The following is a 27,876-nucleotide window of genomic DNA, read 5'->3' as shown; positions in this document are numbered from 1 at the left end:
GCTCTTCCTATGTGCTAGGCGCTGTTCTTGATACAAGCTTAGTACAGTGCTAAGCGCTTAGTACAGTGCTCTGCACATAGTAGGCGCTCAATAAATACGATTGATGATACAAGCTAATCAGGTTGGACACAGTCCCCGGCCCAAATGGGGCTCCCCGGTCGTAATCCCCGTTTTACAGGTGAGGTACCTGAGGCCCAGAGAAGTGACTTGCCCAAGCTCCCAGTCGTAATCCCCATTTTACAGATGAGGTACCTGAGGCCCAGAGAAGTGACTTGCCCAAGCTCCCAGTCGTAATCCCCATTTTACAGATGAGGTACCTGAGGCCCAGAGAAGTGACTTGCCCGAGGTCACACAGACAAGTGGCAGATTAGAACCCAGGTCCTTCAGACTCCCAGGACCATGCCCTATCTACGTTTCTCTAACCTTGACCGGTTTGGGGCAACTGGGATTTGTTTTTAAAAATGACTCTCTGGAGGAAAACTGGAAACTCCGAGCGCTTCCATATTTGCAGTCTCTCACAACACCCACGGGCACCACACCAGGAGACTAAAAAGAGTTCCCTCTGCGTAATTTAGCCCACGCCTGGCAAACTCAGATCCTAGAGAAAGTTCCATTTTCCAATTAATTGGGGGGAGAATTCGGGGTGCCGGCAGGGAGGTTTTCCCTGCAATTTGGCAAGTGCCTTTCCTTTCACATCGCGCCTCACACAGGCCCCTTCTGTCAGGGAAGCAGGGGGAGTGACACGGCATCATGGGGGACGGCCGAACTATGCGGTAGGAGAACCACGGCGCCATCGTCACTACGCCCTCAGCCTCCCTATCGGCTTGAGGAGGAGTGGGTGAGTGCGGCCGTGCGGGGAGGTGAGCAAGTAGCCATCAACATTCCCTGCCCCCTTTCGTTGCCCCTTGAAGCAAAGCGGGGACGCGAAGGGCCTCTCCCCCCTCGTCCCCCTCTCCATCCCCCCATCTTACCTCCTTCCCTTCCCCACAGCACCTGTATATATGTATATATGGTTGTACATAGTTATTACTCTATTTATTTATTTATTTATTTTGCTTGTACATTTCTATCCTATTTATTTTATTTTGTTGGTATGTTTGGTTCTGTTCTCTGTCTCCCCCTTTTAGACTGTGAGCCCACTGTTGGGTAGGGACTGTCTCTATGTGTTGCCAATTTGTACTTCCCAAGCGCTTAGTACAGTGCTCTGCACATAGTAAGCGCTCAATAAATACGATTGATTGATTGATTGAAGGGCCGCTGAGGGGAACGCTCCCGAGCTGGCGAAACGGCGCCTCGCCCCCGCGTTGCCTTGGCAACCGCCTCCCTGGCCAACGGGCCCCTCTCAGCAGAGGGAAGACGCCCCAAGGGACTGCGGAGGCAACAAGGCAGGCCGCAAGGGCGGAAAAATGGCGGGCGGGGAGGGGGAGGAAGGGAGGGCGGGGTGAGGGAGCTCAGAGCGCGTGCGCGGCCTCGAAGCGGCCGTTGAGGCGGCGGGCGCTCCCGGCTCGCCTAGGTGAGGCGGTGGTGATGGCGCGGGGCTGACGGGCGGGCGGACGGTCGGTGGCAGCGCGGTGACAGGGAAAGGAGGGGGGCCATCACAGGTGGGCAGAAAGGAGCGCCGCAGTATAGATTCCCCTCAAGGGAGGAGGAGGAGGAGGAGAAGCGACGCGAGAGGGAGCCGGCAGGGAGGGCCGGCCTCCCGGTCGCTGAGGAGAAGGGCGGGGGCGGCGGGCCAGAGGCGTCAGGTGAGAACCGCGAGCGAGAAAATGAGGAGGGGGGACAATAATAATTGGCATTTGTACATATTTTTTTTACTCTATTTATTTATTTAATTTATTTGTACCTATCCTATTTATTTGATTTTGTTAGTATGTTTGGTTTTGTTCTCTGTCTCCCCCTTTTAGACTGTGAGCCCACTGGTGGGTAGGGACTGTCTCTATGTGTTGCCAATTTGTAATTCCCAAGCGCTTAGTACAGTGCTCTGCACATAGTAAGCGCTCAATAAATACGATTGATGATGATGATGATTTGTTAAGCGCTTACCATGTGCAAAGCACTGTTCTAAGCGCTGGGGAGGATGTCAGGGTGATCAGGTTGGTCCACCTGGGGCTCACAGTCTTCATCCCCATTTTACAGGTGAGGTAACTGAGGTCCAGTGAAGTGACTTGCCCAAGATCACACAGCAGACATGTGGCGGAGTCGGGATTCGAACCCAGGACCTCTGCCTCCCAAGCCCGGGCTCTTTCCGCTGAGCCACGCTGCTTCTCTAAGGCCCAGGGAGGGAAATCGGGAGGCAGGAGAAGCGAAAAGGGGGATCATCATCATCATCATCATCATCATCAATCGTATTTATTGAGCGCTTACTATGTGCAGAGCACTGTACTAAGCGCTTGGGAAGTACAAATTGGCAACATATAGAGACAGTCCCTACCCAACAGGGGATGGCACCAGGGCGGGGCATCGAGGCAGGGATGGAATTCGGGTTTATATCGGGGGGAAGTGGGGCAGGAAGAGAATCGAGCGGCGAGATGAGACATGTCTTAGGAAGCGGCTGACTCAGGTGGGAAAGCGACTTCTTGAGAGGGAACGCATTTTGGAAAGGTTCAAGTTCTGGACGGTGGGATGGGAAAGGAGCCTAACACGTAGAGAAAACTGAAAAGCGCGAGTAGGGAATCGAAAGGATCAGGGCTCTGATCATCGGGAGGCCCTCGGGTCCGAGGAAGCCCTCACCTGGCTCTGGTTGGGTAGGGAGGGCGAGAGCTGTGATCGGGGAGCAGGTGCATGGCGGCAACCTGGCAGAAAAAGCTTCAGCGACTGAAGTAGAGGCTACAGGGATGAGAAAGCTGGGTTCTGTGTGATAAATGGTCAAAAGAGAAGCCTCAAGGCCTAAGTTTAAAGACCCCAGGCCTGGGAGTCAGAAGCCTGGGTTCTAATCCTGGCTCCACCACTTGTCTGCTGTGTGACCTTGGGCAAGTCGCTTCACTTCTCTGGGCCTCAGTTACCTCATCCGTAAAATGGGGATTAAGACTGTGAACATCACACGGAAGGGGACTGTGCACACCCTGATTAGCTTGTATTTACCCCACACTTAGTACAGTGCCTGGCACATGGTAAACACTAAACAAATACCATTCTAAAAAAATGGTCATGCCTGCTGTGTCACGTCACCAAGGAGGAGTGCTTAAACCGGGCTAGCCTTTACCAGGGCTTGTCCAGGACAATTGATAAGCTGATGTGAACCATTGTGCAAAGTGCTGCAAATGGTCCCTCTTTAGAGAAGTTAGGGGGGCAGTGGTGAGGTGTAATAGGCTCTTTGCTGAACTCATTATTTTTGGTATCCACAGGTTTGATCTAGAGATGGATTTCTAGGTCTGACTTTTCTCAAAGCAGTCACTCTTCCCAGCTTCCTGGCTCGTTACCCCAGGAAAAGAAAGTGTCAATGGAGTCAGAGGGATTGGAAGCCACTGGAATGCCAGCGGGAAGAGAGCCTCAGGAGCACCAAAAGATATTAGCACCAGACAAGAAGGAGGGGGAGGGAAACACCAAAGAAGCCGGAAAGCCATCAGAAGAAACTCAACAAGAAACGACTCTGACCCTAGATGAAGAGGAAGAGGAGAACGAAGACGCTATCAAAGCAACTGGAATGCCATCCGGACGAGACCCTCTAGCGCATCAGGAGATGTTGGCACCACGTGAAGAGGAGGAAGGGTCAGTTAAAGCAGCTGGAATGCCATCTGGAAGAGAGCCTCGGGAGCATCAAAAAATGTTGGCGCCCCATGAACGCAAAGAACAGGAGGGGTCGGTTAAAGCAGCTGGAATGCCATCTGGAAGGGAGCCTCGAGAGCATCAAAAAATGTTGGCGCCACATAATCGCAGAGAAGAGGAGGGGTCGGTTAAAGCAGCCGGAATGCCATCCGGAAGAGAACCTCGGGAGCATCAAAAAATGTGTGCCCCATATGAACATAAAGAAGCGGAGGGGTCAGTTAAAGCAGCCGGAATGCCATCTGGAAGAGAGCTTCAGGAGTATCATCAAATGTTGGCGTCAGATGAGCATAAGGGTGAGACCCTTGTCAAAACAGCTGTAAAACCATTAGTAGAAGCTCGGCACCAGCAGAGGATGTCACAGGCCCCATTTTGGCAAGAGTATGAGGAGACTTCAACCAAAGCAACTGGGATGTCATCGGAAGGAGAAGCTCAGCGGCAGCAGAGGATGTCCCAGGCACCCTTTTGGCAAGACTATGGTGAGACTTCGACCAAAGCAGCTGAGAAGTCATCAGAAGGGGAGGCTCAGCGACAACAGAGAATGTCACATGCACCATTTTGGCAAGAGTATGAGGAGACTTCAACCAAAGCAGCTGGGAAGTCATCAGAAGGAGAAGCTCAGCGGCAGCAGAGGATGTCCCGGGCACCCTTTTGGCAAGACTACGATGAGACTTCGACCAAAGCAGCTGGGAAGTCCTCAGAAGGAGAAGCTCAGCGACAGCAGAGGATGTCACAGGCACCATTCTGGCAAGACTATGGTGAGCCTTCGACCGAAGTAGCCGGGAAATCCTCAGAAGTTCGGCAGCCGCACAAAATGGACAAGCCTGAGAGAGAGGAGGGTGTCAAAGCCGCTGGTAAACCTTCAGGTGAAATAGCCCACTTGCAGCAGAAGATGTTGGCCACGGGCATGTATGAGGAGGATCAAGAGGGCTACATTAAAGCAGCTGGGAAACCGTCTGGGGAAGTTTCTCGACTACAACAGAAAATGCTACGGCCGGATGGACTCGATAGAGGGGAGGAAGGATACGTTAAAGCAGCTGGAAAGCCATCAGGGGGCGTCGCTCGACCTCAGAAAAAGATGTTGCGACCCGATGCCTCTGACGAAGAGGAGGAAGGATATGTCGCAGCAGCTGGGAAGCCATCCGGGGATGTAGCTCAACTACAGCAAAAGATGTCTCCGCCGAATGACAGTGAGGAAGAAGATGATGAAGCTGATTCTGTGAAAGCAGCTGGAAAGCCATCTGGGGAAGTGGCTCAACTACAGCAGCTGTCAGCACCCACTGGGCGTGGGGATGGAGAAGGGGGCTCGGTCAGAGCAGCTGGGTTAACGTCAGGAGGAAAACCTTAGCTAAAACCAGAAAGTGGCAGCATCAACGTGGAACATCACTAAAGCATTTGAAAGAGAAAAATGGTAATAGATTAAGAACCTCCACACTTTGCTGAATGTCGCCCTTTCTGTCCTCCATTTAAGAAAAAAAAGGTTAAGAATAATCTTAACATGACACACAAAATGTGTATCATAGGTGTTAGATTGGAATTAGGTGTTAGATGGAATTGTGCTAATTATTTTATGACCGTTTTAGTAGTAGAGTGATTGCTTCTGAGGCACTAACTCATAGGTCAGCTTTAGTGACTGGAAAGTGAACACTGAACTGGAAATCAGGAGATAGGGATACTTTTCTGGTTACCGCTGACCTACCTGCTGTTCGAATTAGGGCAATTCGTTTAACTTTCTTTGTGCCTCCACATCCCAGCCTTAAAGATTACATAACAAATGTACGCCCCCTTGCTTATCGCATGGTGACACTCCAAGGCCAAGTGAGGTATCACGTGAAATTATGTGGATTTATTAGGTAACTGGTACTATATACATGGCAGGTTATTGTTATTGTAGTCAGTGCCTTGGGGGCCTTTTGTCGTTTTCCCGTCCAGATAGTGAGATGTCTGTACTAAGCTTTTCCAGGTGATCGGTATTCTTTATCTTACAGAATAGTTCCCTGCCGAATAGTGTTGGCAAGATCTGATGCTGTGAACACTTGACTAAATCACTTCAGTTTGCATTTCCTCCCTACTGCAAGTAATAAACTTTGTCTGCTGGCAAGTTCTGAAGCCTCACCGTATTTTCTCTTTAGTTTTCACAAGTTTTTATTGATAACATTTTTAGAGAAACTTTTTAAAAAAATTACATTGACAAAAGTGTATATTCTGTCTCACATTATTGGTCTTTTGACCATTTTCTATCTGATTTTGACGCATTTCAGGAGCTAACATAAATACTTCCTTCTCAACCATTACTAGTAATAAGGAAAGAAAATAGCCATTTTAGATTTTCTGTGGTCCCCTTTTTATTTCCTTCAGTGGTGCATTTCTTCTCCTTTTTGGCTGCAATTCCATAATCAGTCTGCCAGTTCTTTTACCTGTGTCGATCATCTTGATATCATGAACTTGATCTCGTTGAGACCCAAGACCAGGTGTCAAGAGAGCAGCAAGCAGAGGAAGCCATCTCTCTGTGGTTGTTTCTTCAACTTCAATTTCTGTCCACTAGCTTAGCCCAGGAAAAGAGGGCTTCTGGGAAAGCATCTTTCCCCTGCCCCATGTCTCCTGGCTAAATGGAGAAATTTATCCATATGAAGTTTCATGCACATTGAATTGTGCGTGGGGTCCACATGTTTTGATTTTTTTTCCATTACTGGTCAATAATTTGTACATCAATCGTGAATCTCACTCAACAGTATACCAACTGGATCCAGGCAACAAGAGGGCCATAAGGAGGTTAAACCATATCTCTTTGTGTCCTTCCACCGGACTGATCCAGAAAGGAGGACTTCTGGATAAGTGGGGGTTCCCCAGCTTCTGGCTTCCTTGCTGGTGTGGGGAAGAGTCTAGGTTTTTTATCTATTTTAGGGTCTTAATTTTTTTCTATCCCACTCCACTCTTTACAAGTGCCACTTTCATATCGTACCCCTTCTGGTGGGGAGGGGCCTGAGAAGTCATCATCCCGAAAGGATGGTGTCTCACGGCTGGCTGGAGGAGGAATTGATTTCACTGCACTGGGTGTGGTTGTACAGCCTGATGCGGAATGACTCACAAACGGGTGCTGGCTGCATCTTGTTTTGGAGAGGTCTTTCCTCACTGGTCCAGAGGCAGAAATGACTATCTGCTGCTGCTCCACTCCCCTCGGAAACAGTGGCCCTTGCCTGCGCATGTTGCCTTTTTCAGCCTTTGGTCTTTCTAGCTGAGCAGAGGGCAACTATTCTTTTGGTTGCTGTTGGATTTTTGTGCTGATCATTTCTTGCTTTTGCAAGGAAGAAAAAATACTCCCCTGGCCTAACTCACTGGGAGCTCTTGCTCAAAGATAACTTCCGAAATGGGTGAGGGCACAGAGGTGCCTGCAACTGTCAAGGTCTCTGCTAGGTTCCGTTCCGTGACGCCAGACTGCACCCGTTCTTTACGGTGCTTATTGCTGGCCTTTGGGGGACCCGGCAAGAGAGTGGATTGCTCAGTGCAAACCTTCACTATTGCCAAAAACAACTCAAGCTTATGTCCTGTTGGTAATAGGACATGCCTTCTGTCTCCTAACCATTGGTGTCTGAGCATTGCTCACCCAAATAACAGGGGACCGGAGAAGTGCCCTACTGTACTTTTATGGGCACAGTGTGCAGATATGCCAATGACTCTGTGTGACACAAGCTCAGGATAGCTCGATGCCAACAGTGGCATTTTTGACCCAGACAACTCTATAGCAGGTCGATCTTATTTCCTAAACATTCACTAGTGACCACTCTCTTCTTTGTAGGGGTTACCTTGGTTTTGGGGGGTGGGTTCCTTTCTCTCGAATGTCTTGCAACGCATGCCTCTTGGGGTCAGAACGAGAGAGTATGGATGGTGCTGCAAACCATCACCATTACTGCAAAAATGTCTCAACCATTACTGTACTCTCCCAAGGGCTTAGTACAGTGCTCTGCACATAGTAAGCGCTCAGTAAATACCACTGATTGATACGCCTTGCTGGAGGTAGGAGATAGGACATACTTTTCCCCTCTTAACCATTGGTGCCTGAGCACTGCTTAGTCGCATGCCAAGGGCCCAGAAAGGGTGTACTGCTATATTTTCCTGGGTGCAGTGTGCAGAGGATCATCTTTCAGACACCCACTCGTGGATGCAATACCACCATTGGCAGTGTCACCTTTGAACTAAAGGACAACTCTACATGATGCTTTAATTCCAAACATGCTGATCACCTTTCACTCACCCTATATAACCAAGAACCTAAGCCCGTTATGGGCAGGGATCGTCTCTATTGCTGAATTGTACGTTCCAAGCGCTTTGCACACAGTAAGCGCTCAGTAAATACGATTGAATGAAACGACTTCTGAAATTCATGTCCTCCGTCAGGTATTTCAAGAAGGTTTTTTTTCCCAGGAGCATTCAACAGTCCGATATATTGGACTCCTCCATTTTCACTCACCCTTGGTTCCTTTGCTTCCCAACCTGCTCAAACCTCATAATACTTGGGCCAGCAGTTGTTCATGGTGGGCAAATCACACTTCACTATTTCTTCCCAGGAGCTTCAAATTCTTTAATAGCTGGTTTTTCTTTTTCTTTATATCCTTTAAATTCAATTATTTTCTCAGGATTTATTCCTTTTTAAAAAAAAAAATGGTATTAAGTGCTATGTGCCAGGCACTGTACTGAGTGCTGGGGTAGATATAAACTAATCAGGTTGGACACAGTCTATGTCCCACATGATGCTCACCATCTTAATTACAGATGAGGTAACTGAGGCACAGAGCAATTAAGTGACTTGCCCAAGGTCACACAGCAGACAAATGGCAGAGCTGGGATTAGAACCCAGGTCCTCTGACTCCCAAGCCTGTGTTCTTTCTGCTAGGCCAAGCCCTGTTAGCTTTCACTTTCCCTGTTTTTTGTACCCTTATTAGCATCTTTTTTTGTATCAACCTTTCATAGTCAACCATTTTAAGCTCGAATTCATTTTCTTCTGAAGGGAACATGAAACCTAAAACTTTATTCAGCTTCCTTGCCCTACTTTCTTAATGAATGAAATGAAAGTATAGAAACATCAGTGCCCCAAATAACTTTACATTAGTCATCCCCAGACAGCCTTCACTAAGTGATATGTATACCAACTGTCTCAATCTCATGTCATAAGGCCATGAACAGTTTTACCAGGGAAACCACACAACCAGTCATCACTTATGCATGAAAAAGTGAAGCAGCATGCATAGTGGATAGAGCACAGGTCTGAGAGTCATAAGGACCTGGCTTCTAAACCTGGCTCTGCCACTTGTCTGCTGTGTGACCTTGGGCAAGTCACTTCACAGCTCTGTGCCTCAGTCTCCTCATCAATAATGGGGGTTAAGACTGTGAGCCCCACATGGGACTAGGGCTGTGTCCAACCCGATTAACCTGTATCTACCCCAGTGCTTAGTACAGTGCCTGGCACATAGCACTTAACAAATACCGCAATTATTGTTATCATTAAATTCCAGTTTATTATTATTAACAACAACAATAATAATAAAACTGGAATTTAAAACTCACTGAAGAAGACAATTCCAAAGGGCTAGCCACCATATTGGGAACGTGTCTACCAACTCTTGTATTGCACTCTCCCTAGCACTTATTGCAGTGTTCTGCGTACAGTAAGCACTCAATACCATTGATTGATTGATTTTATTTTCTCTCCTTCTTCCAGCCTCATTTTGTTTTGAATTGTCCTTACCCTTAAAGACACCCATATAATTTCTCTAGATCCTGATTCCATTTTCATTGCCTCTAGACTGAAAGCTTGTTTTGGGCAGGGTATGTGTCTACCAATTTATTGTACTCTCTCAAGCATTTACTACAGTTCTCCACACAATTATCACTCAACAAATACCGCTGATGATAATTGTCCTTCCCTGCTCCCCTCTTTCCTACCCTGATTATGCTATACTTTATTTATTGATCCTGGACTCCAGAGGCATAGCTCTGAAAGCACTGTCTTTGACTTGAAAGCCATCATCTACCTCCTCCGGTATTGACGTCACAGTAGCATCTACTTGTGCTCTTCAAAGCATAGCTTTACGGGAGGATCCTGTCTACTGACTCTCTTGAATTCTCTCAAACGCTCAGTACAGTGGCCTGCACACAGTAAGAGCTCAATAGATCCCACTGATTAGAAGCTGTCCTACGGTTTGAATACAACGGTGCTGAGTGGGATTGTATCAATCGATCAATGGTATTTATTGAGCGCTGACTTTGTGCAGAGCTGTGCACTGAACGATTGGGAAAGTACCATATAACAGAGTTGATGGACATAATCCTCATCCATCAGGTACTTACAGTTTACGTGTATATGCAAGTGTTGTTGAGAGAGGCTCTTTTGCACAATTGCAATTTTAGCTAGTATCCTTGAGCTTTTAGACTGTGAGCCCAATGTTGGGTAGAGACTGTCTCTATATGTTGCCAATTTGTACTTCCCAAGTGCTTAGTACAGTGCTCTGCACATAGTAAGCGCTCAATAAATATGATTGATTGATTGATTGATTGAGCTGGCTACTTCCCTGAAAGCTGTGAGGGGAAGACAGAAAGGGGAGAGGCTGGAAATAAAGTACATGGCCTAGTGGAACGAGCATGGCTCTGGGAGTCAGGAGACCCAAGTTCTCCTCCCCACTCTGCCAATGCCACTGTAGTCTACCACAGTGCTTGGCACCTAGTAAATGTTTAATTCCTACCCTAATGATTATTCATCATTTTTACATCCATTGCACAGACCTGATTCTGCATCCTTCCAGCCTGTTTAGGTGAGGACAAGTGCAGATGGGAATGGCGTTGTGTGCCCTCTCCACTTCCCTGCATGCCTGTGCATCCCCTGAAGTATACACACACACACCACTGCACCCCTGTGTTTCCTCTTGGAACACAACTGCCCAAATGGGCAAAAGCATCCCCCCTCAGTTTAGCAGGGAAAGGAGGGTATTTGCTGAAGCAGGGTGGCCTAGTGGATAGAGAACCAACCTGGGAATTAGGAGGAACTGGGTTCTAATCCCGGTTCCGCCACCTGTCTGCTATGTGACCTTGGGCAAGTCACATGTTTCCTTTCCTTTATTCCTGGAATACGGTTTTGAGCCTGCTGCAGTTTTTTTTCTTATCAGGGAGTCTGTGGCTAATGCATAGCGCAGTAAACTGCTGGTTCTTCCTTGCTTCACTTCTCTTGTGACTTTTATCTCCTCCCCAATCCACCCATTCATTCTTGGAATGTTAATCTCATGTGTGTATAATGTTTTCAGATCTACCAAACTAGGATAGTAACCTATCATTCTCATTGTTTTAAATAACAACAACAACAAAAAACACACATTATCCTGGTGAATCCCTTCTCTTGATCCAGGTTTACCACTGTTTTCCTTAGAAGACAAAGAAGTTTGCTATCTACGCCGCAGATATTTTCTAAGCACCATGACAACTCTGACTTTTCTCAGTCTCATGGGGCATTCTAGAATATTTATAGGTTTCACCTCTGCCCTTCCCTTTCTTTCCTTACATCTTATACATGGTTCGATCATTTATTATTATTAATTGCACCCCTAGGTGACTCGGTGAAAAATAATCTACTAAATCCTGGGGAAAGGTTCAAGGATAATAACTCAGATGCGGTCACTGGCTCACAGCACCCCTCAAACTAAAAAGGGGGAGCTGACCAAATCTGTTCTTTGGAATCTCTGCCTTTCACCCTAGTATTGTTATCAATATTTTCCCCCATCTCTTCAGTGTGGTATACTGATATTCTTCCTTTGCGTTGTTTCTACTAATTGCTTTTTAAAAAATAACTCTGACTTAGCTATCTGAAAGGGAAGCAACCCTCCTTAACTTTTATCTGCCTGATTACCTTTGTCTCTTCCTGATCTAAATCTGAATTTCTCTGTCTCCAGTCCCCCTTTCCAAATTTCAAGAATAATTTCCAGGTTAGTTGTAACCTTAACATCAAAGGGTGTAAAAAGGCACACTTCTTTTACAATCTATAAAAGCAAATATCTTTTGTAAACAAACTGTGTTCATTGCTTACCCTGTATTCTTAAGAGATATCTGCTTTTATGGTTTTAGGGATAGAAATTCTTTATCCTTGCTTTCTTACATAATAATCTTTCAGTTTGGAGATCCTCTACCCTTTCAGTCTTCTTTGTTACTGTTCTCAGTGTGACACTCACCCCCGCATGAATACAACCTCAACCTCAGCAATGTTTTCTTTTGAAAGAAAGAGCAACACCCACCAAATAGTCTCTACTGAACACTGCTTTCTCCAGGTCCTTTGGGCTAGACACAGATGTAATCTGTGTAATCTGTAATGTAAGAAATCATCTTCTGGCTCTGTGTTTTATGTAGCACATTTTGCATCTTCCAGCTAAAATTTGGAAGTTTGACACACCTGTGCTGTGACAAAAGAAGTTGCTCATGAGATCCATTCTAGAGACAAAAGGGAAGGCCCCCTAAATCTTATTCCTGATAGCATTGCCATGCAATCTGGTTTCTTGCAAGCATATATATATACATATATATATGCATACATATATATGCATATAAGCATACATATATATATATTCCAAATAATTCCAAATAATATATATAATTCCAAATAACATATACACACATATGTATGTATATGTATATATCTGTACATACACATATACATATGTATATATATTTTTAAATGGTATTTTTTAATGTATCAGGCACCATATTAAGTGCTGGGGTAGATACAAGGCCTGGGAATCAGAGGCCCTGGGTTTTAATCCAGGCTCTGCCACTTACCTTCCATGTGACCTTGGGCAAGTCACTTAACTTCTCTGTGCCTCAGTTTCCTCAGATGCAAAATGGGGATTCGACGCCTGTTATCCCTCCTACTTAGACTGTGAGCCCCGTGGGACCTGATTATCTTGTATCTACCGCAGTGCTTAGTACAGTGCTTAGCACATAGTAAGCACTTAACAAATACCAAAATTATAGGTGCCAGCTGCCCTCCTACATCCCTCTGCTTCTGCTCGAGTAGCAGGGGCATAATGGTGCAGGGGAAGGCCCAAGTGCTTCAGAACCCCTAAGTGGTCTGTTCTGATCCCCCAAACCTCTGCTCTATGTGTCTGTTCCCCTTCCTTTTCAGTGCCTCCCTCCCCCCGCATAAATCCCACAGCTAAGAAGTCCTTTCTGATGCCTGTCCTCTGGGATACCTCCCTAGCCTAATGCTTTTCACACTGATTATGTATTTATTTATACCCATCCTCAGCGCTTGTGTATATGTGTATAATCACTTGTACAGTCTGGATTACTGCATCAGCCTTCTCTCTGATCTCCCATCCTCCTGTCTCTCCCCACTTCAGTCTATACTTCAAGCTGCTGCCTGGATCATCTTTGTGCAGAAACGCCCTGGGCATGTTACTCCCCTCCTCAAAAATCTCCAGTGGCTACCAGTCAACCTACGCATCAGGCAAAAACTCCTCACTCTCGGCTTCAAGGCTGTCCATCACCTCGCCCCCTCCTACCTCATCTCCCTTCTCTCCTTCTCCAGCCCAGCCCGCACCCTCCGCTTCTCTGCCGCTAACCTCCTCACCGTACCTCGTTCTCGCCTGTCCCGCCGTCGACCCCCGGCCCACATCCTCCCCCTGGCCTGGAATGCCCTCCCTCCCCACATCGGCCAAGCTAGCTCTCTTCCTCCCTTCAAAGCCCTACTGAGAGCTCACCTCCTCCAGGAGGCCTTCCCAGACTGAGCCCCCTTTTTCCTCTCCTCCTCCCCATTCCCCCCCGCCCTACCTCCTTCCCCTCCCCACAGCACCTGTATATATGTTTGTACAGATTTATTACTCTATTTATTTTACCTGTACATATTTACTATTCTATTTATTTTGTTAATGATGTGCATTTAGCTTTAATTCTGTTTGTTCTGACGACTTGACACCTGTCCACATGTTTTGTTTTGTTGTCTGTCTCCCCCTTCTAGACTGTGAGCCCGTTGTTGGGTAGGGACCGTCTCTATATGTTGCCAATTTATACTTCCCAAGCGCTTAGTACAGTGCTCTGCACACAGTAAGCGCTCAATAGATACGATTGAATGAATAAATACGATTGAATGAATGAATGCAGTCAATTTTTTACTATGATTATTCTATTTGTAAATGTTTTTATTTCTGTCTCCCCTGTTAGAGTGCAAGCTCTTTGTGGGGAGGGAATGTGTTCCATATTTCCATTGTACCCTCCCCAGTGCTTAGTACAATGTATTGCACCCAGTGCGTGCTCAAATAAATACTACTACTACTGCTGCTGCCATTACTACTACTATTCATTCATTCATTCATTCATTCAATTGTATTTATTGAGTGCTTACTGTGTGCAGAGCACTGTACTAAGCACTTGTACTACTACTATGACTTCCAAACACCGAGCCAGACAAGTGAGACCAGATCATCATCATCATAATAATGGCATTTATTAAGCATTTACTATGTGCAAAGCACTGTTCTAAGCGCTGGGGAGGTTTCAAGGTGATCAGGTTGTCCCACAGGGGGCTCACAGTCTTAATCCCCATTTTACAGATGAGGTAACTGAGGCCCAGAGAAGTGAAGTGACTTGCCCAAAGTCACACAGCTGACAACTGGCGGAGCTGGGATTGGAACCCATGACCTCTGACTCCAAAGCCTGTGCTCTTTCCACTGAGTCACGCTGCAGCCCGCTGGAACAATCATAGACGTGCCAACACACATGCATCCAAAGGAGTTGCTTGCTATGACACTGTAAAACCACCCTGCCTGAAACCATTGAATCCCCCCAGCCCATGCAAGACTCTACTTATTGCTCAAAATTGAGCTTGTTTCTCCTGCCGTTTAATTTGTGTATGTGTGTGTGTATGTGTGTGTGTGTGTGTGTGTGTGTAATCAATCACAATCCCCAGATCAACTATTTGCTCCTCCCAAGTTTACCTCCTACGTATCCTTCATTCTCAACTCAGCCACCTCCAACTTCTTGGTCATTTTGTTCCCCTGCTCTTAAATTCTCCCTTCTACCCTCCACCGGGCCTCCCAAATCCCTCGGACCTCAGCCCTCTCCACCTTCAAAGCCTTCCTAAAATCTCACCTTCTCCAGCAAGTTTTTCCTGATAAATTTTCAACTTTAGCACTTATATATTTATTTATACCCATCCCCAGCACTTGTGTTTCTATGTCTAATAAACTGTAAATTCAATTATTTATTCTAATTTCACTATTTGTAAATACTTTAAGGTCTGCCTTCCCTGTTAGAGTGTAAGCTCCTTGTGGGCAGGGGGTGTGTCTTGTGCTTCTCTTGCATTTTTCCAGGGTCTTTGTACAGTTCTTTGCACTCAGTAGATCCTCAATAAATACCAGAACTACTACTTCTAGTCTAGCATGCTCGTCTCTTTTCTGGGACCCTGAGACTGGGAAGGAAGTGCACACCAATCCCTCTATGTTTGTCTCCATAGACTATTTTTGAATCCTATCTCTCCTGGATTAAAATCATCCTCAGCCAGATGCTTTCACATAAACCTTGTTAGCATTTACCACTATGGTCATTAATACTTTTATTAATTTTTCTGCTTCCCCTCCTGCTATTTATCTTCTTTCTCTCTTTTCCCCTCATTACTTCCATGTCCAAAACAGAACTCCTCATCTTTTCACCCAAACCCTGTCCTCCCCCGACTTTCCCATAACTACAGACACCCTGTGTCACAAGCCCATAACCTTGGCATTATCCTCAACTCATGTCTCTCATTCAACCCATATATTCAATCTGTCACCAAATCCTGTTGGTTCTACCCTCACAACATCGCTGAAATCCACCCATTCCTCTTGTCCAAACTGCTACTTTATTGATCCAAACACTTATCCTATCCCGCCTTGACTACTGCATCAGCCTTCTTACTGACTTCCCTGCCTCCTGTCTCTCCCCACTTCAGTCCATACTTCACTCTGCTGCCTGGATCATTTTTCTACAGAAATGTTAAGTCCCTGTTTCCCCACTCCTCAAGAACCTCCAGTGGTTGCCCATCCACCTCCACATCAAACAGAAACTCCTAACCCCTGGCTTTAAAGCACTCAATCACCTTGTTTCCTCCCATCTTACCTCACTGATTTCCTACTACCCAGCACGCTCACTTAGCTCCTATAATGTCAACTTATTTATTCACTGTACCTCGATCTCATCTACCCCGCCACCAACCCTTCACCCATGTCCTGTCGCTGCCAACCCCCGTTCTCTTTCATATAATAATAATAACTAGTGTGGCATTTGTTAAACCCTTACTATGTGCTAAGCACTGGGGCAGGGACAAGATAATCAAGTCCCACATAGGGCTCACAGTCTAAGTAGGAGGGAGAACGGGTATTGAATCCCCATTTTGCAGATGAGGGAACCGAGGCATAGAGAAGTGAACTGACTTGCCCAAGGTCACACAGCAGATAAGTGGCAGAGCTGGGATTAGAACCCTGGTCCTTTCTGATCTCCCAACCTCCTGTCTTTCTCCACTTCAGTCTATACTTCACTCCACTGACCAGATTATCTTTCTATAGAAATGCTGTGGGCACATCACCCCCTTCCTCAAAAATCTCCAGTGGTTGCCTATCAACCTTCTAATCAAGCAAAAATTCCTCACTATTGGCTTCAAAGCTCTCCATCGCCTTGCCCCCTCCTACCTCACCTCCCTTCTCTCCTTCTGTAGAGAGTGCCCAGCCCGCACCCTCTGCTCCTCTGCCACTAACCTCCTCATTGTGCCTCGCTGTCACCTGTCCCACCGTCTACCCCTGGCCGACGTCCTACCTCTGGCCTGGAATGCCCTCCCTCCTCACATCCGCCAAACTAGCTCACTTCCCCCTTCAAAGCCCTACTGAAAGCTCACCTCCTCTGGGAGGCCTTCCCAGACTGACCCCCCTTTTCCCTTTGCTCCTCCTCCCCTCCCCATCACCCCTACTCCCTCCCTCTGCTCTACCCCCCCTCCCCGCCCCACAGCACTTGTGAATATTTGTACATATTTATTATTCTATTAATTTTATTAATGATGTGCATATAGCTATAATTTTATTTATTTATTTTGATGTTATTGATGCCTGTCCACTTGCTTTGTTTTGTTTTGTTGGCTGTCTCCCCCTTTCTAGACTGTGAGCCCGTTGTTAGTTAGGGATTATCTGTTGCCAAATTGTACTTTCCAAGCACTTAATACAGTGCTCTGCACACAGTAAGCACTCAATAAATACGACTGAATGAATGAATGGCCTTCTTGTGCTTGTGCTCTTTCTACAAGGCCATGCTGCTTCATATCTGACAGACCATCACTCTCCCCAACTTCAAAGCCTTATTAAAATCATATCTCCTCCAAGAGGCCTTCCCGACTAAGTCCTGATTTCCTCTACTCCCTCTCCATTCTGCATCACCCTTGCACTTGGATTTATACTCTTTATTCACCCCACCCTCATCCCTACAGCACTTATGTACAGAGCCATCATTTATTTTAATGTCTGTTTCCTCCTCTAGACTGTAAGTTCCTTGTAAGTAGGGAACATGTCTACCAACTCTGTTACATTGTACTCTCCCAAGTGCTTAGTACATACAGTGCTCTGCACACTAAGTGCTCAATAAATACAATTGATTGACTGATTGATGGATGAATGCTAAATTCTTCTCCTTGCTTTTCCCTCCGCCCAGCTCCGCCACTTGTCTGCTGTGTAACTTTGGGCAAGCCACTTAACTTCTCTGTGCCCTCAGTTACTTCATCTGTAAAATGGGGATGAAGATTGTGAGCCCCATGTGGGACAACCTGATTACCATGTATCTACCCCAGTGCTTAGAACAGTGCTTGGAACATAGTAAGCGCTTAACAAACACCATAATAATTATTATCATTATTATTACTTGATTCACCGCAACAAATGTCTCTGACTCATCCCTGGTGACTTTATCATTATGTCCCAGAACGTACTCACTCTGTAGGCACTTGCTTTCTCTTTCATTGTTCTGATAATTAGTTGTCCTTTGAAAGGTTCTGGATCTGTCTTCTGCCTTTCAGCAACTCTTCTTTGGTCTGCTAGCCTGTAAGCTTGTTTTAGGCAGGGAATGTACCTGCTAATCCTGTTGTATAGTATTCTTCCGAGTGCTTGGTGCAGGGCTCTGCACATAGTAAGCACTCAATAAATACCATTGACTGATTGACTGATTGAGGACCCTCTCAGTACCTTAAGGGAAGTCAACGGACACTGTTGACTTCTTACCCTTTACCCTTCCCAGCTTCCCTCTCCTCCCCCCAGCATCTGCTCCTTCATTCTTTCCTTCATTCCTTCAAACGTACTTATACAGCTCTTATTCATTCATTCATTCAATTGTATTTATTGAGCGCTTTCTGTGTGCAGACCACTGTACTAAGTGCTTGGGAAGTACAAGTTGGCAACATATTGAGACGGTCCCTACCCAGTCACGGGCTCACAGTACTGTGTACAAAGCCCTGTACTAAGCGCTTGGCCGCTCATTCTCAGTCTCCTTCATGGGCTCCTCCTCCTCCTCCCATTCCCTAACTGCAGGGGTTCCGCAAGGGGCAGTTCTTGGTCCCCTTCTGTTCTCCATCTATACTCACTCCCTTGGTGAACTCATTTGCTCCCACAGCTTCAACTATCAGCTCTATGTGGATGATACCCAAATCTACATCTCCTCCCCTGTTCTCTCTCCCTCCCTCCAGGCTTGCATCTCCTCCTGCCTTCAGGACATCTCCACCTGGATGTCTGCCCGCCACCTAAAACTCAACATGTTCAACATGTTCCTTATCTTCCCTCCCAAACCCTGTCCTCTCCCTGACTTTCCCATCACTGTGGACGGCATTATCATCCTTCCCGTCCCACAAGCCCACAACCTTGGTGTCGTCCTTGACTCTGCTCTCTCATTCACCCCACATATCCACCAAAACCTGCTGGTCTCACCTTCATAACATCGCCAAGATCTGCCCTTTCCTCTCCATCCAAAACGCACAATCACTCATAATACCCCGACTGGATTACTACATCAGCCTCCTTTCTGAACTCCCAACCTCCTGTCTCTCCCCACTTCAGTCTACACTTCACTCTGCTGCCTGGATTATCTTTCTACAGAACTGTTCTGGGCATGTCATCCCCCTCCTCAAAAATCTCCAGTGGTTGCCTATCAACCTTCGAATCAAGCAAAAATTCCTCTCTAATGGCTTCAAAGCTCTCCATCACCTTGCCCCCTCCTACCTCACCTTCCTTCTCTCCTTCTACAGCCCAGCCCACACACTCCACTCCTCTGCCACTAACCTCCTCACTGTGCCTCATTCTCACCTGTCCCGCCGTCAACCTCTGGCCCATGTCCTACCTCTGGCCTGGGATGCCCTCGTTCCTCACATCCGCCAAACTAGCAAACTTCCCCCTTTCAAAATCCTACTGAAAGCTCACCTCCTCCAGGAGGCCTTCCCAGACTGAGCCCCCCTTTTCTTCTGCTCCTCCTTCCCCTGCTGGACCCCCCTGCCCCACAGCACTTGTGTATATATGTACATATTTATTATTCTATTTATTAATGACATGTATATATCTATAATTCTATCTACACTGATGCTATTGATGCCTGTCCACTTGCTTTGTTTTGTTTTGTTGTCTGTCTCCCCATTTCTAGACGGTGAGCCTGTTGGGTAAGGATTGTCTCTGTTGCTGAACTGTACTGTCCAAGTGCGTAGTACAGTGCTTTGCACAAAGTAAGTGCTCAATAAATACAACTGAATGAATGAATAAATGAAAGTACAATACAGCAATAAAGAGTGACAATCCCTGCCCACAACAAGCTCACAGTCTAGAAGAGGGGAGACAGACATCAATACAAGTAAACACATGTCAATATAAATAAATAAAATTACAGATATATACACATAAGTGCTTTGGGGCAGGGAGAGGGGGGAAGAGCAAAGGGAGCAAGTCAAGGTGACGCAGAAGGGAATGGGAGATGAGCAAAAGTGGGGCTTGGACAGGGAAGACCTTTTGGAGGAAATGTGCCTTCAGTAAGGCTTTGAAGTGGGGGAGAGTAATTGTCTGTCAGATTTGAGGAAGGAGGGCATTCCAGACCAGAGGTAGGATGTGGGCCAGGGATCAGCCTGCCGGTCTCACCTCCGCAACATCGCCAAGATCCGCCCTTTCCTCTCCATCCAAACCGCTACCCTGCTGGTTCAATCTCTCATCCTATCCCGACTGGATTACTGCATCAGCCTCCTCTCTGATCTCCCATCCTCCTGTCTCTCCCCACTTCAGTCTATACTTCACACTGCTGCCCGGATCATCTTTGTGCAGAAACGCGCTGGGCATGTTACTCCCCTCCTTAAAAATCTCCAGCGGCTACTAGTCAACCTATGCATCAGGCAAAAACTCCTCACTCTCGGCTTCAAGGCTCTCTGTCACCTCGCCCCCTCCTACCTCACCTCCCTTCTTTCCTTCTACAGCCCAGCCCGCACCTTCTGCTCCTCTGCCGCTAACCTCCTCACTGTGCCTCGTTCTCACCTGTCCCACCGTCGACTCCCGGCCCATGTCCTCCCCCTGGCCTGGAATGCCCTCCCTCCGCACATCCGCCAAGCTAGCTCTCTTCCTCCCTTCAAAGCCCTACTGAGAGCTCACCTCCTCCAGGAGGCCTTCCCAGACCGAGCCCCCTTCTTCCTCTATGTTCTATTCCATCTTTCTCATTCCCTCATTCCCATTTCTCATTCCCAGACTGAGCCCCCTTTTTCCTCTCCTCCTCCTCCATCCGCCCCCCACCCTACCTCCTTCCCGTCCTCACAACACTTGTATATATATTTGTACAGATTTATTACTCTATTTTACTTGTACATATTTACTATTCTATTTACTTTGTTAATGATGTGCATCTAGCTTTATTTCTATTTATTCTGATGACTTGACAGCTGTCTACATGTTTTGTTTTGTTGTCTGTCTCCTCCTTCTAGACTGTGAGCCCGTTGTTGGGTAGGGACCGTCTCTATATGTTGCCGACTTGTACCTCCCAGGCGCTTAGTACAGTGCTCTGCACACAGTAAGCACTCAGTAAATACGATTGAATGAATGAATGAATGAATCAGCGGAGAAACAGGCGAGATTGAGGCACAGTGAGAAGGTTAGCACCAGAGGAGCGAAATGTGCAGGCTGGGTTGTAGGAGAGAAGCTAGGTGAGGTAGGAGGGGACAAGGTGATGGAGTGTTAAGTCAATGGTGAGGAGTTTTTGTTTGATAGGGAGATGGATAGGCAACCACCGGAGATTTTTGAGGAGGGAGGGTTTACTTTCTCCATTCTCAAGTATTCTTCTGTTCAAATGCTTTTCATATATTCTTTCCAATTCCCTCCACTCAATACTACAGGTGTGTGACTGGTATTCACTAGACCCTGAGATAGTGCAGGTGTATGCAGAAAGCATGAAAATGACCAGCAGGAACGAGAGAGTGCAAGTAACGCTGGGCAAACTACAAGTACAGCAATCAATTCCTTCATGAGGTCCTTAGTTCTAAAATCTTCATGACTTAACTGAGGCTCACCTAACATTTTTGATGGGAAATTCCATCATCATCATAGGATTAGAGAAGCAGCATGGCTCAGTGGAAAGAGCACGGGCTTGGGAGTCAGAGGTCGTGGGTTCTAATCCCGGTTCTGTAACTTACTGGCTGCGTGACTTTGGGTAAATCACTTAACTTCTCTGTGCCTCAGTTACCTCATCTGTAAAATGGGGATTAAGACTGTGAGCCCCATGTGGGACAACCTGATTACTTTGTATCCCTCCAGCGCTTAAAACAGTGCTTGGCACATAGTAAGCGCTGAATAAATGCCATCATCATCATCATCATCATCATCATCATATCAGCAGCAGGAAGCCCATCAATTAGTCAGTCAACAGGTAGAGCACTGTAATAAGCACTTGGAATCAATCATATTTATCATTTGTATTTATTGAGTGCTCACTCTGTGCACAGCCCTGTACTAAGTGTTTGGGAAAGCACAATGAAACACAGATGATAGACACATTCCCTGCTCACAGTGAGCTTACAGTCTAGAGGGGGAGATAGACATTAATATATAAATCAATAAATTATGGATAGGTACACAAGTGCCGTGGGGCTGAGGGAGGGGCAAGTAAAGGGTGATGCAGAAGGGAGTGGGAGAAGAGGAAACAAGGGCCTAGTGGAGGAAGGCCTTGGGGAAGAGTACAATAGTGTTAGTAGATGCGATCCCAGCTCTTCAGGAGTTTACTATCTAGTGGGGGAGACAGACACTAAAATAAGCAATAGAGAATAAAGATATATAATAATCATAACTGTGGACTTTGTTAAGCACTTACTCTGGTCCAAGCACTGTACTAAGTGCTGGGGTAGACACAAAATATTCAGGTTGGACATATTCAGGTTGGACACATTCCCTGTTCCACACAGAGCTCACAATCTAAGTAGAAGGGAGAAGAGTGGACAGAGTGTGGGCCTGAGAGTCAGAGGACCTTAGTTCTAATCCCGGTTCCTCCAATTGCTTGCTGTGTGACTTTGGCCAAGTCACTCAACTTCTCTGTGCCTCAGTTCTGTTCTCCCTTGTACTGAGACTCTGAGCCCCATGCAGGAAAAGCACTGTGTCCAACCTAATTACCTTGTAACTACCCCAAGGCTTAGAACAGTGTTTGACACATAGTAAGCACTTTACAAATACCATAAAAAGAAAGCAAAACAAAAAAGCAGACATTGATTCCCCTTTCACAGATAAAAATTCTGATCCCCATTCTCTACCAGGACAGCCTACAGGGATGCAGGGGCTTGGAGTGGGGAAGAGAAGAATTGTAGGTGATACTTATTTGTGTGCCACAGAACTGCAGAGAGCAATGGGAACTTTTTAAACTGGTAGCTCCTCTTCCATGGTCCCCAAGAAGGGTCGAGCTATGTGAATAATAATAATAATAATTTTGGTATTTGTTAAGCACTTACTATGTGCCAAGCACTGTTCTAAGCACTGGGGGAGATACAAGGTAATCAGGTTGTCCCACATGGGGCTCACAGTCTTAATCCCCATTTTCCAGATGAGGGAACTGAGGCCCAAAGCCACACAGCTGATAAGTGGCGGAGCCAGAATTAGAACCCGTGACCTCTGACTCCCAAGCCCACGCTCTTTCCACTGAGCCATGCTGCTTCTCAAGATTCTGAAGATTTTAATCACACAACTGATAGTTAAGGAAGTGTTTTGGTAAGCGAGATTGGACAAGCATGAAGAACATTTTTAAAGAGAGTCGTGGACAAGAGCAAATGGACCAGCACAATATATATATATGTTCTAGAGAGGGTGGCAGTCATTCATTCATTCTTATTAATAATAATAATAATACTGATGGCATTTGTTAAGTGCTTACTATGTGCAAAGCACTGTTCTAAGTGCTGGGGAGGATACAAGGTGATCAGGTTCTCCCACAGGGGGCTCACAGTCTTAATCCCCATTTTACAGATGAGGTAACTGAGGCACAGAGAAGTGAGGTAACTTGCCCAAAGTCACACAGCTGACAAGTGGAGGAGCCAGGATTTGAACCCATGACCTCTGACTCCCAAGCCCATGCTCTTTCCATTGAGCCACGCTGCTTCTTATTTATTGAGCACTTACTGTGCACAGAGCACTGTACTAAGCGCTTGGGAAAGTACAATACAACAATAAAAAGAGACAATCCCTGCCCACAACGAGCTCACAGTCTAGAGGATGAGCTCACATCAAGCAGAAGGTGAGAGGGATTTGCTTCTCTGACCATTTGGTGGTGGTACACCTGGGGACCCCTCTCAGGGTCGCACCTGGAGAGGTTCCATGGCATCGTTAAGGGTTGGAGGCGACTCGATGGCATAAGACAAGACAACTGGAGATATTGGGGATGCGGTCAGGTTTGGGAGAGAGATCAACCAACCAATCAATCGACTGTATTTACTGGGCACTTACTGTGTGCACAGCACTGTACCGAGCACTTGAGAGAGTACAATATAACAGTTGGTAGACACGTTCCCTGTCCACAATGAGCCTACAGTCTAGAGGGAGAGGCGAGAGCTGTGGAGAACAGGCACTTTGAAAGATATAAGAGTCAAAGGAGTCACAAAAGCCTTGATAAAATGATGGGAGATTGCAAAGAAGGGCCAATGAAAAGCCATTCTAGGGACGGGTGAAGCAAGGTTTTTTTTAAGACAAAAAGTATACACTTCTTAAGGAGAAAGATGCTAGATGTAATCAATCAATCAATCAGTGGTATTTCTTGAGCACTTTCTGTGTGCAGAGCACTATCCTAGGTGCTTGGGAAAGTATCGATCAATCAATCAGTCGTATTTTATTGAGTGCTTACTGTGTGCAGAGCACTGTACTAAGTGCTTGGGTGAGTACAATATAACAGAGTTGGTAGATCAGTTCCTTGCCCACAGCGAGTTTACAGACTAGAGTAAAATACAATAGAGTTGGTAGACATGATCCCTGCCCTCTAGGAGCTTTCAATATAATCGGGCGACAGACTTGAAAATAAGTGGCAGATACAGGATGTGACAAAGTATAAGGATATGGACATAAGTTCTGTGGGGACACAAGTGCCGTGCAAAAGCTCAGGGCTTTAAGAATGAGCAAGTCCAGCCGAATGATAAGCAAAACCATGAAACAGCTGAGGGAGATGGACAAGGAGAAAGTAAAGAGCCTGAGAGAGGAAAGGGAAAAGGGCAGGCAAAGCAGAAGGGCCTGCCACAAGCTGTTTTAGAATGCGCCCTAGGAGGAGGAAGGAAAGAGAGGGTGATGGAGGCCCTGAAAAACAAAGAAGAGCTGGTGAAGAATGACAGGCAGGAAGTCCTGGGCAACATTCTTGAATTTTACAAGGAATGTTTTAAGGAGCAAGGGAAGCTGCTGCAGGAGGGGATGTGAAGCTGTTTGCCCAAGATAAATCTGACAGTTGAACAGAAGGGAAAGTTGGAAAGGAGAGATTTCAGACAGGGAGGTAGTAAGCGTGGCTGGAGTGTTGAAAAAAGGAATCGCTCTGGGCTCGGGTGGAACGATGGTGGAATTTTTTGAAAAACGAGCGAATGGACGTACAGTGCAAGCCACTAGCCAGAGGTTGTATTAAGTTCTGGAGGGAGGGCAAGATGGTGAGAATGCTGAGCCCAAGCATTCTCACTCTCCTGCGTAGGAGAGGCAAAAAAGGAGGACGTGAAGAATCGGCGACCTCTCTCTCTCTGTCTAACCCTGATTCTAAGATTTATGTGGGTGTGCTGCTACAGAGCCTGGCGGTAGGGGCAGATGAATTAATCCTCAGAATGCAGAGAAGTGTGGTTAGAGGAAGAAAGATCATGGACTGTCTGGTGCAAATGAGGGAGATCTTTGTATATGCCAGAGAAGGGAGATGGAAAAGATACCTCATCAGCCTGGATCGGGAGACGGCTGGCGACAGAGTGAGTCATGTTTTTTTAATTCAAGTACCGGAGGCCTTCGGCATACCAGAGGGGATCAGGAGATCTGTGGGTTTAATGTACAAAGACATTACAAACGTCCCCAGGGTGAGCGGGTGGATTGATGAGGAGACAGAGGTTTGGAGGGGGGTGAGGTAGGGGTGTTCCTGCAGCCCCCTTGAGTGCCCCTTGGCGATAGCCCTGTCACTCTCGGCTTCAAGGCTGTCCATCACCTTGCCCCCTCCTACCTCACCTCCCTTCTCTCCTTCTCCAGCCCAGCCCGCACCCTCTGCTCCTCTGCCGCTAACCTCCTCACTGTGCCTCGTTCTCGCCTGTCCCGCCGTCGACCCCTGGCCTGGAATGCCCTCCCTCCGCACATCCACCAAGCTAGCTCTCTTCCTCCCTTCAAAGCCCTACTGAGAGCTCACCTCCTCCAGGAGGCCTTCCCAGACTGAGTCCCCTTTTTCCTCTCCTCCTCCCCATCCCCCCCGCCCTACCTCCTTCCCCTCCCCACACCTGCATATATATGTTTGTACAGATTTATTACTCTGTTTATTTTACTTGTACAAATGTACTATTCTATTTATTTTGTTAATGATGTGCATCTAGCTTTACTTCTATTTATTCTGATGACTTGACACCTGTCCACATGTTCTGTTTTGTTGTCTGTCTCCCCCTTCTAGACTGTGAGCCCGTTGTTAGGTAGGGACCGTCTCTATATGTTGCCAACTTGTACTCCCCAAGCGCTTAGTACAGTGCTCTGCACACAGTAAGCGCTCAATAAATACGATTGAATGAATGAATGAATGAATATGGCAAGGAGGGAAGGATAAAACGTCATTTGGAGCCAGTTATGGCATACGTGGACAATGTGATGATAATAGATGAGGAAGGAGAATGGAACACGGCTTCCGGGTGGATGAGGAGCAATTTCAAAGAAGCAACGTGGCTCAGTGGGAAAGAGCAAGGGCTTTGGAGTCAGTGGTCCTGGGTTCAAATCCTGGCTCCACCAATTGTCAGCTGTGTGACTTTGGGCAAGTCACTTAACTTCTCTGGGCCTCAGTTACCTCATCTGTAAAATGGGGATTGATTGTGAGCTCCCCGTGGGACAACCTGATCACCTTGTAACCTCCCCAGTGCTTAGAACAGTGCTTTGCACACAGTAAGTGCTTAATAAATGCCATTATTATTAATTTGGGGGTGTCAGTCAATTGTATTCATTCATTCAATCATATTTATTGAGCACTTACTGTGTGCAGAGCACTGTACTAAGTGCTTGGGAAGTACAAGTCGGTAACATATAGAGACGGTCCCTACCCGACAACGGGCTCACAGTCTAGAAGGGGGAGCCAGACAACAAAACAAAACATGTGGACAGGTGTCAAGTTGTCAGAACAAATAGAATTAAAGCTAAATACACATCATTAAAAAAATAAATAGAATAGTAAATATGTACAAGTAAAATAGAGTAATAAATCTGTACAAACGTACTTCCCAAGCGCTTAGTACAATTCTTTGCACACAGTAAGCACTCAATAAATACGACTGAATGAATGAATATATACAGGTGCTGTGGGGAGGGGAAGGAGGTAGGGTGGGTGGATGGGGAGGACTTACTGAGCGCTGACTGTGTGCAGAGCACTGTACTAAGCACTTGGGAGAGTACAATAGAACAATAAACAGACACATTCCCTGCCCACAACAAGCTTCAGCTGAGGTGGAGAATACATATGCCAACGCTATTGCATTGTACTCTCCCAAGTGCTTAGGACAGTGCTCTGTTCACAGTAAGTGCTCAATAAATACCATCGATTGATTGATTGCTGGTCACAGGGCAGCATGGCCTAATGGATAGAGCATGGGCTTGGGAGTCAGAAGGACCTGGTTCTGGTCCCGGCTCCGCCACTTGTCTGCCTTGTGACCTAGGGCAAATCACTTCACTTCTCTGTGCCTCAGTTACCTCGTTTGTAAAATGGGGATTGAGACTGTGAGCCCATGTGGGACAGGGACGGTGTCCAACCCGATTAGCTTGTATCTAACCCAGCACTTAGAACAGTGCCTGGCACATGGTAAGTGCTTAACAAATACCATTAAAAAAATGGGGCAGAATGGAAACAGTACAGCCCCTTAGGGTTTAAAGAGCTGCTGCAGTGTCTCCAAGAGCCCTGACCTCCATCTTGACCCTGGAGGATTCCCCAGGTTGTCCGTGTGATTGGACTTGGGGTGAGGTGAGTGAGTGGATAGCTCCTTCTCACAGGCCTTCCGGGCTGTGGTGAAAGACACTCGCTTACTGGGGCCCAGACCCTGGAACCCTGTAAGGGTGAGAAAAACCCCAGCAGCAATGGCAGTGGCAGAAGAGGAGGCAGCACAGTATGGCAGGAAGGGTAAGGAGGAGGATTTTACCTTCCTCTCCCTTCCTTGAATCTTTCCCTTCCTCTCTTGTCCTCTCCTTTTGCTCTTCCCCTTCTTTCTCATTCCTTTTCTCCCCTTTCATCCCTTCCTTCGCTTCTTTCTCCTCTTCCCTTTCCCCTCCCTTTTCCTCCCGCTCCCTCTTTTCCCTGGGCCCCTCCATGTTCAAAATTAAAAGTTGGCACCCCGGAGCCAACCCTCTTGCCCCCGGGAAGTGGGACTCATCTGAGACCTGGAGACCCTCCCCCAGCAAA

The 27,876-nt window shown here is 46.7% G+C and overlaps 1 protein-coding gene across 4 annotated transcripts; it reads left to right on the top strand.

Annotated features, from left to right (window-relative positions):
• The first annotated feature begins 717 nt into the window (after positions 1-717).
• Positions 718-5,867, top strand: LOC119919724 (neurofilament medium polypeptide-like). 4 transcript variants are annotated; one of them, XM_038740370.1, is made up of 2 exons: positions 718-838; positions 3,345-5,867. In XM_038740370.1, the coding sequence occupies exon 2, from the start codon at positions 3,440-3,442 to the stop codon at positions 5,108-5,110; it is 1,671 nt and encodes a 556-aa protein (XP_038596298.1). In that variant the 5' UTR covers positions 718-838; positions 3,345-3,439; the 3' UTR covers positions 5,111-5,867. The 4 variants fall into 4 exon arrangements, with proteins under 4 accessions (XP_038596298.1, XP_038596299.1, XP_038596301.1 ...); XM_038740371.1 differs by having other exon boundaries at positions 787-860; XM_038740373.1 differs by lacking the exon at positions 718-838 and adding an exon at positions 1,495-1,513.
• Positions 5,868-27,876: the final 22,009 nt, after the last annotated feature.

The sequence above is a fragment of the Tachyglossus aculeatus genome, chromosome X1, assembly GCF_015852505.1.
Source record: "Tachyglossus aculeatus isolate mTacAcu1 chromosome X1, mTacAcu1.pri, whole genome shotgun sequence".
In the NCBI taxonomy this organism is placed as follows: Eukaryota; Metazoa; Chordata; class Mammalia; order Monotremata; family Tachyglossidae; genus Tachyglossus; species Tachyglossus aculeatus.
Note: the sequence above shows the minus strand (reverse complement) of the source record. Positions and strands in the feature narration are given on the sequence as shown.

Coding starts and splice junctions, on each gene's coding strand:
- LOC119919724 (XM_038740370.1), top strand. CDS start 3,440: ATGGAGTCAGAGGGATTGGAAGCCACTGGAATGCCAGCGGGAAGAGAG.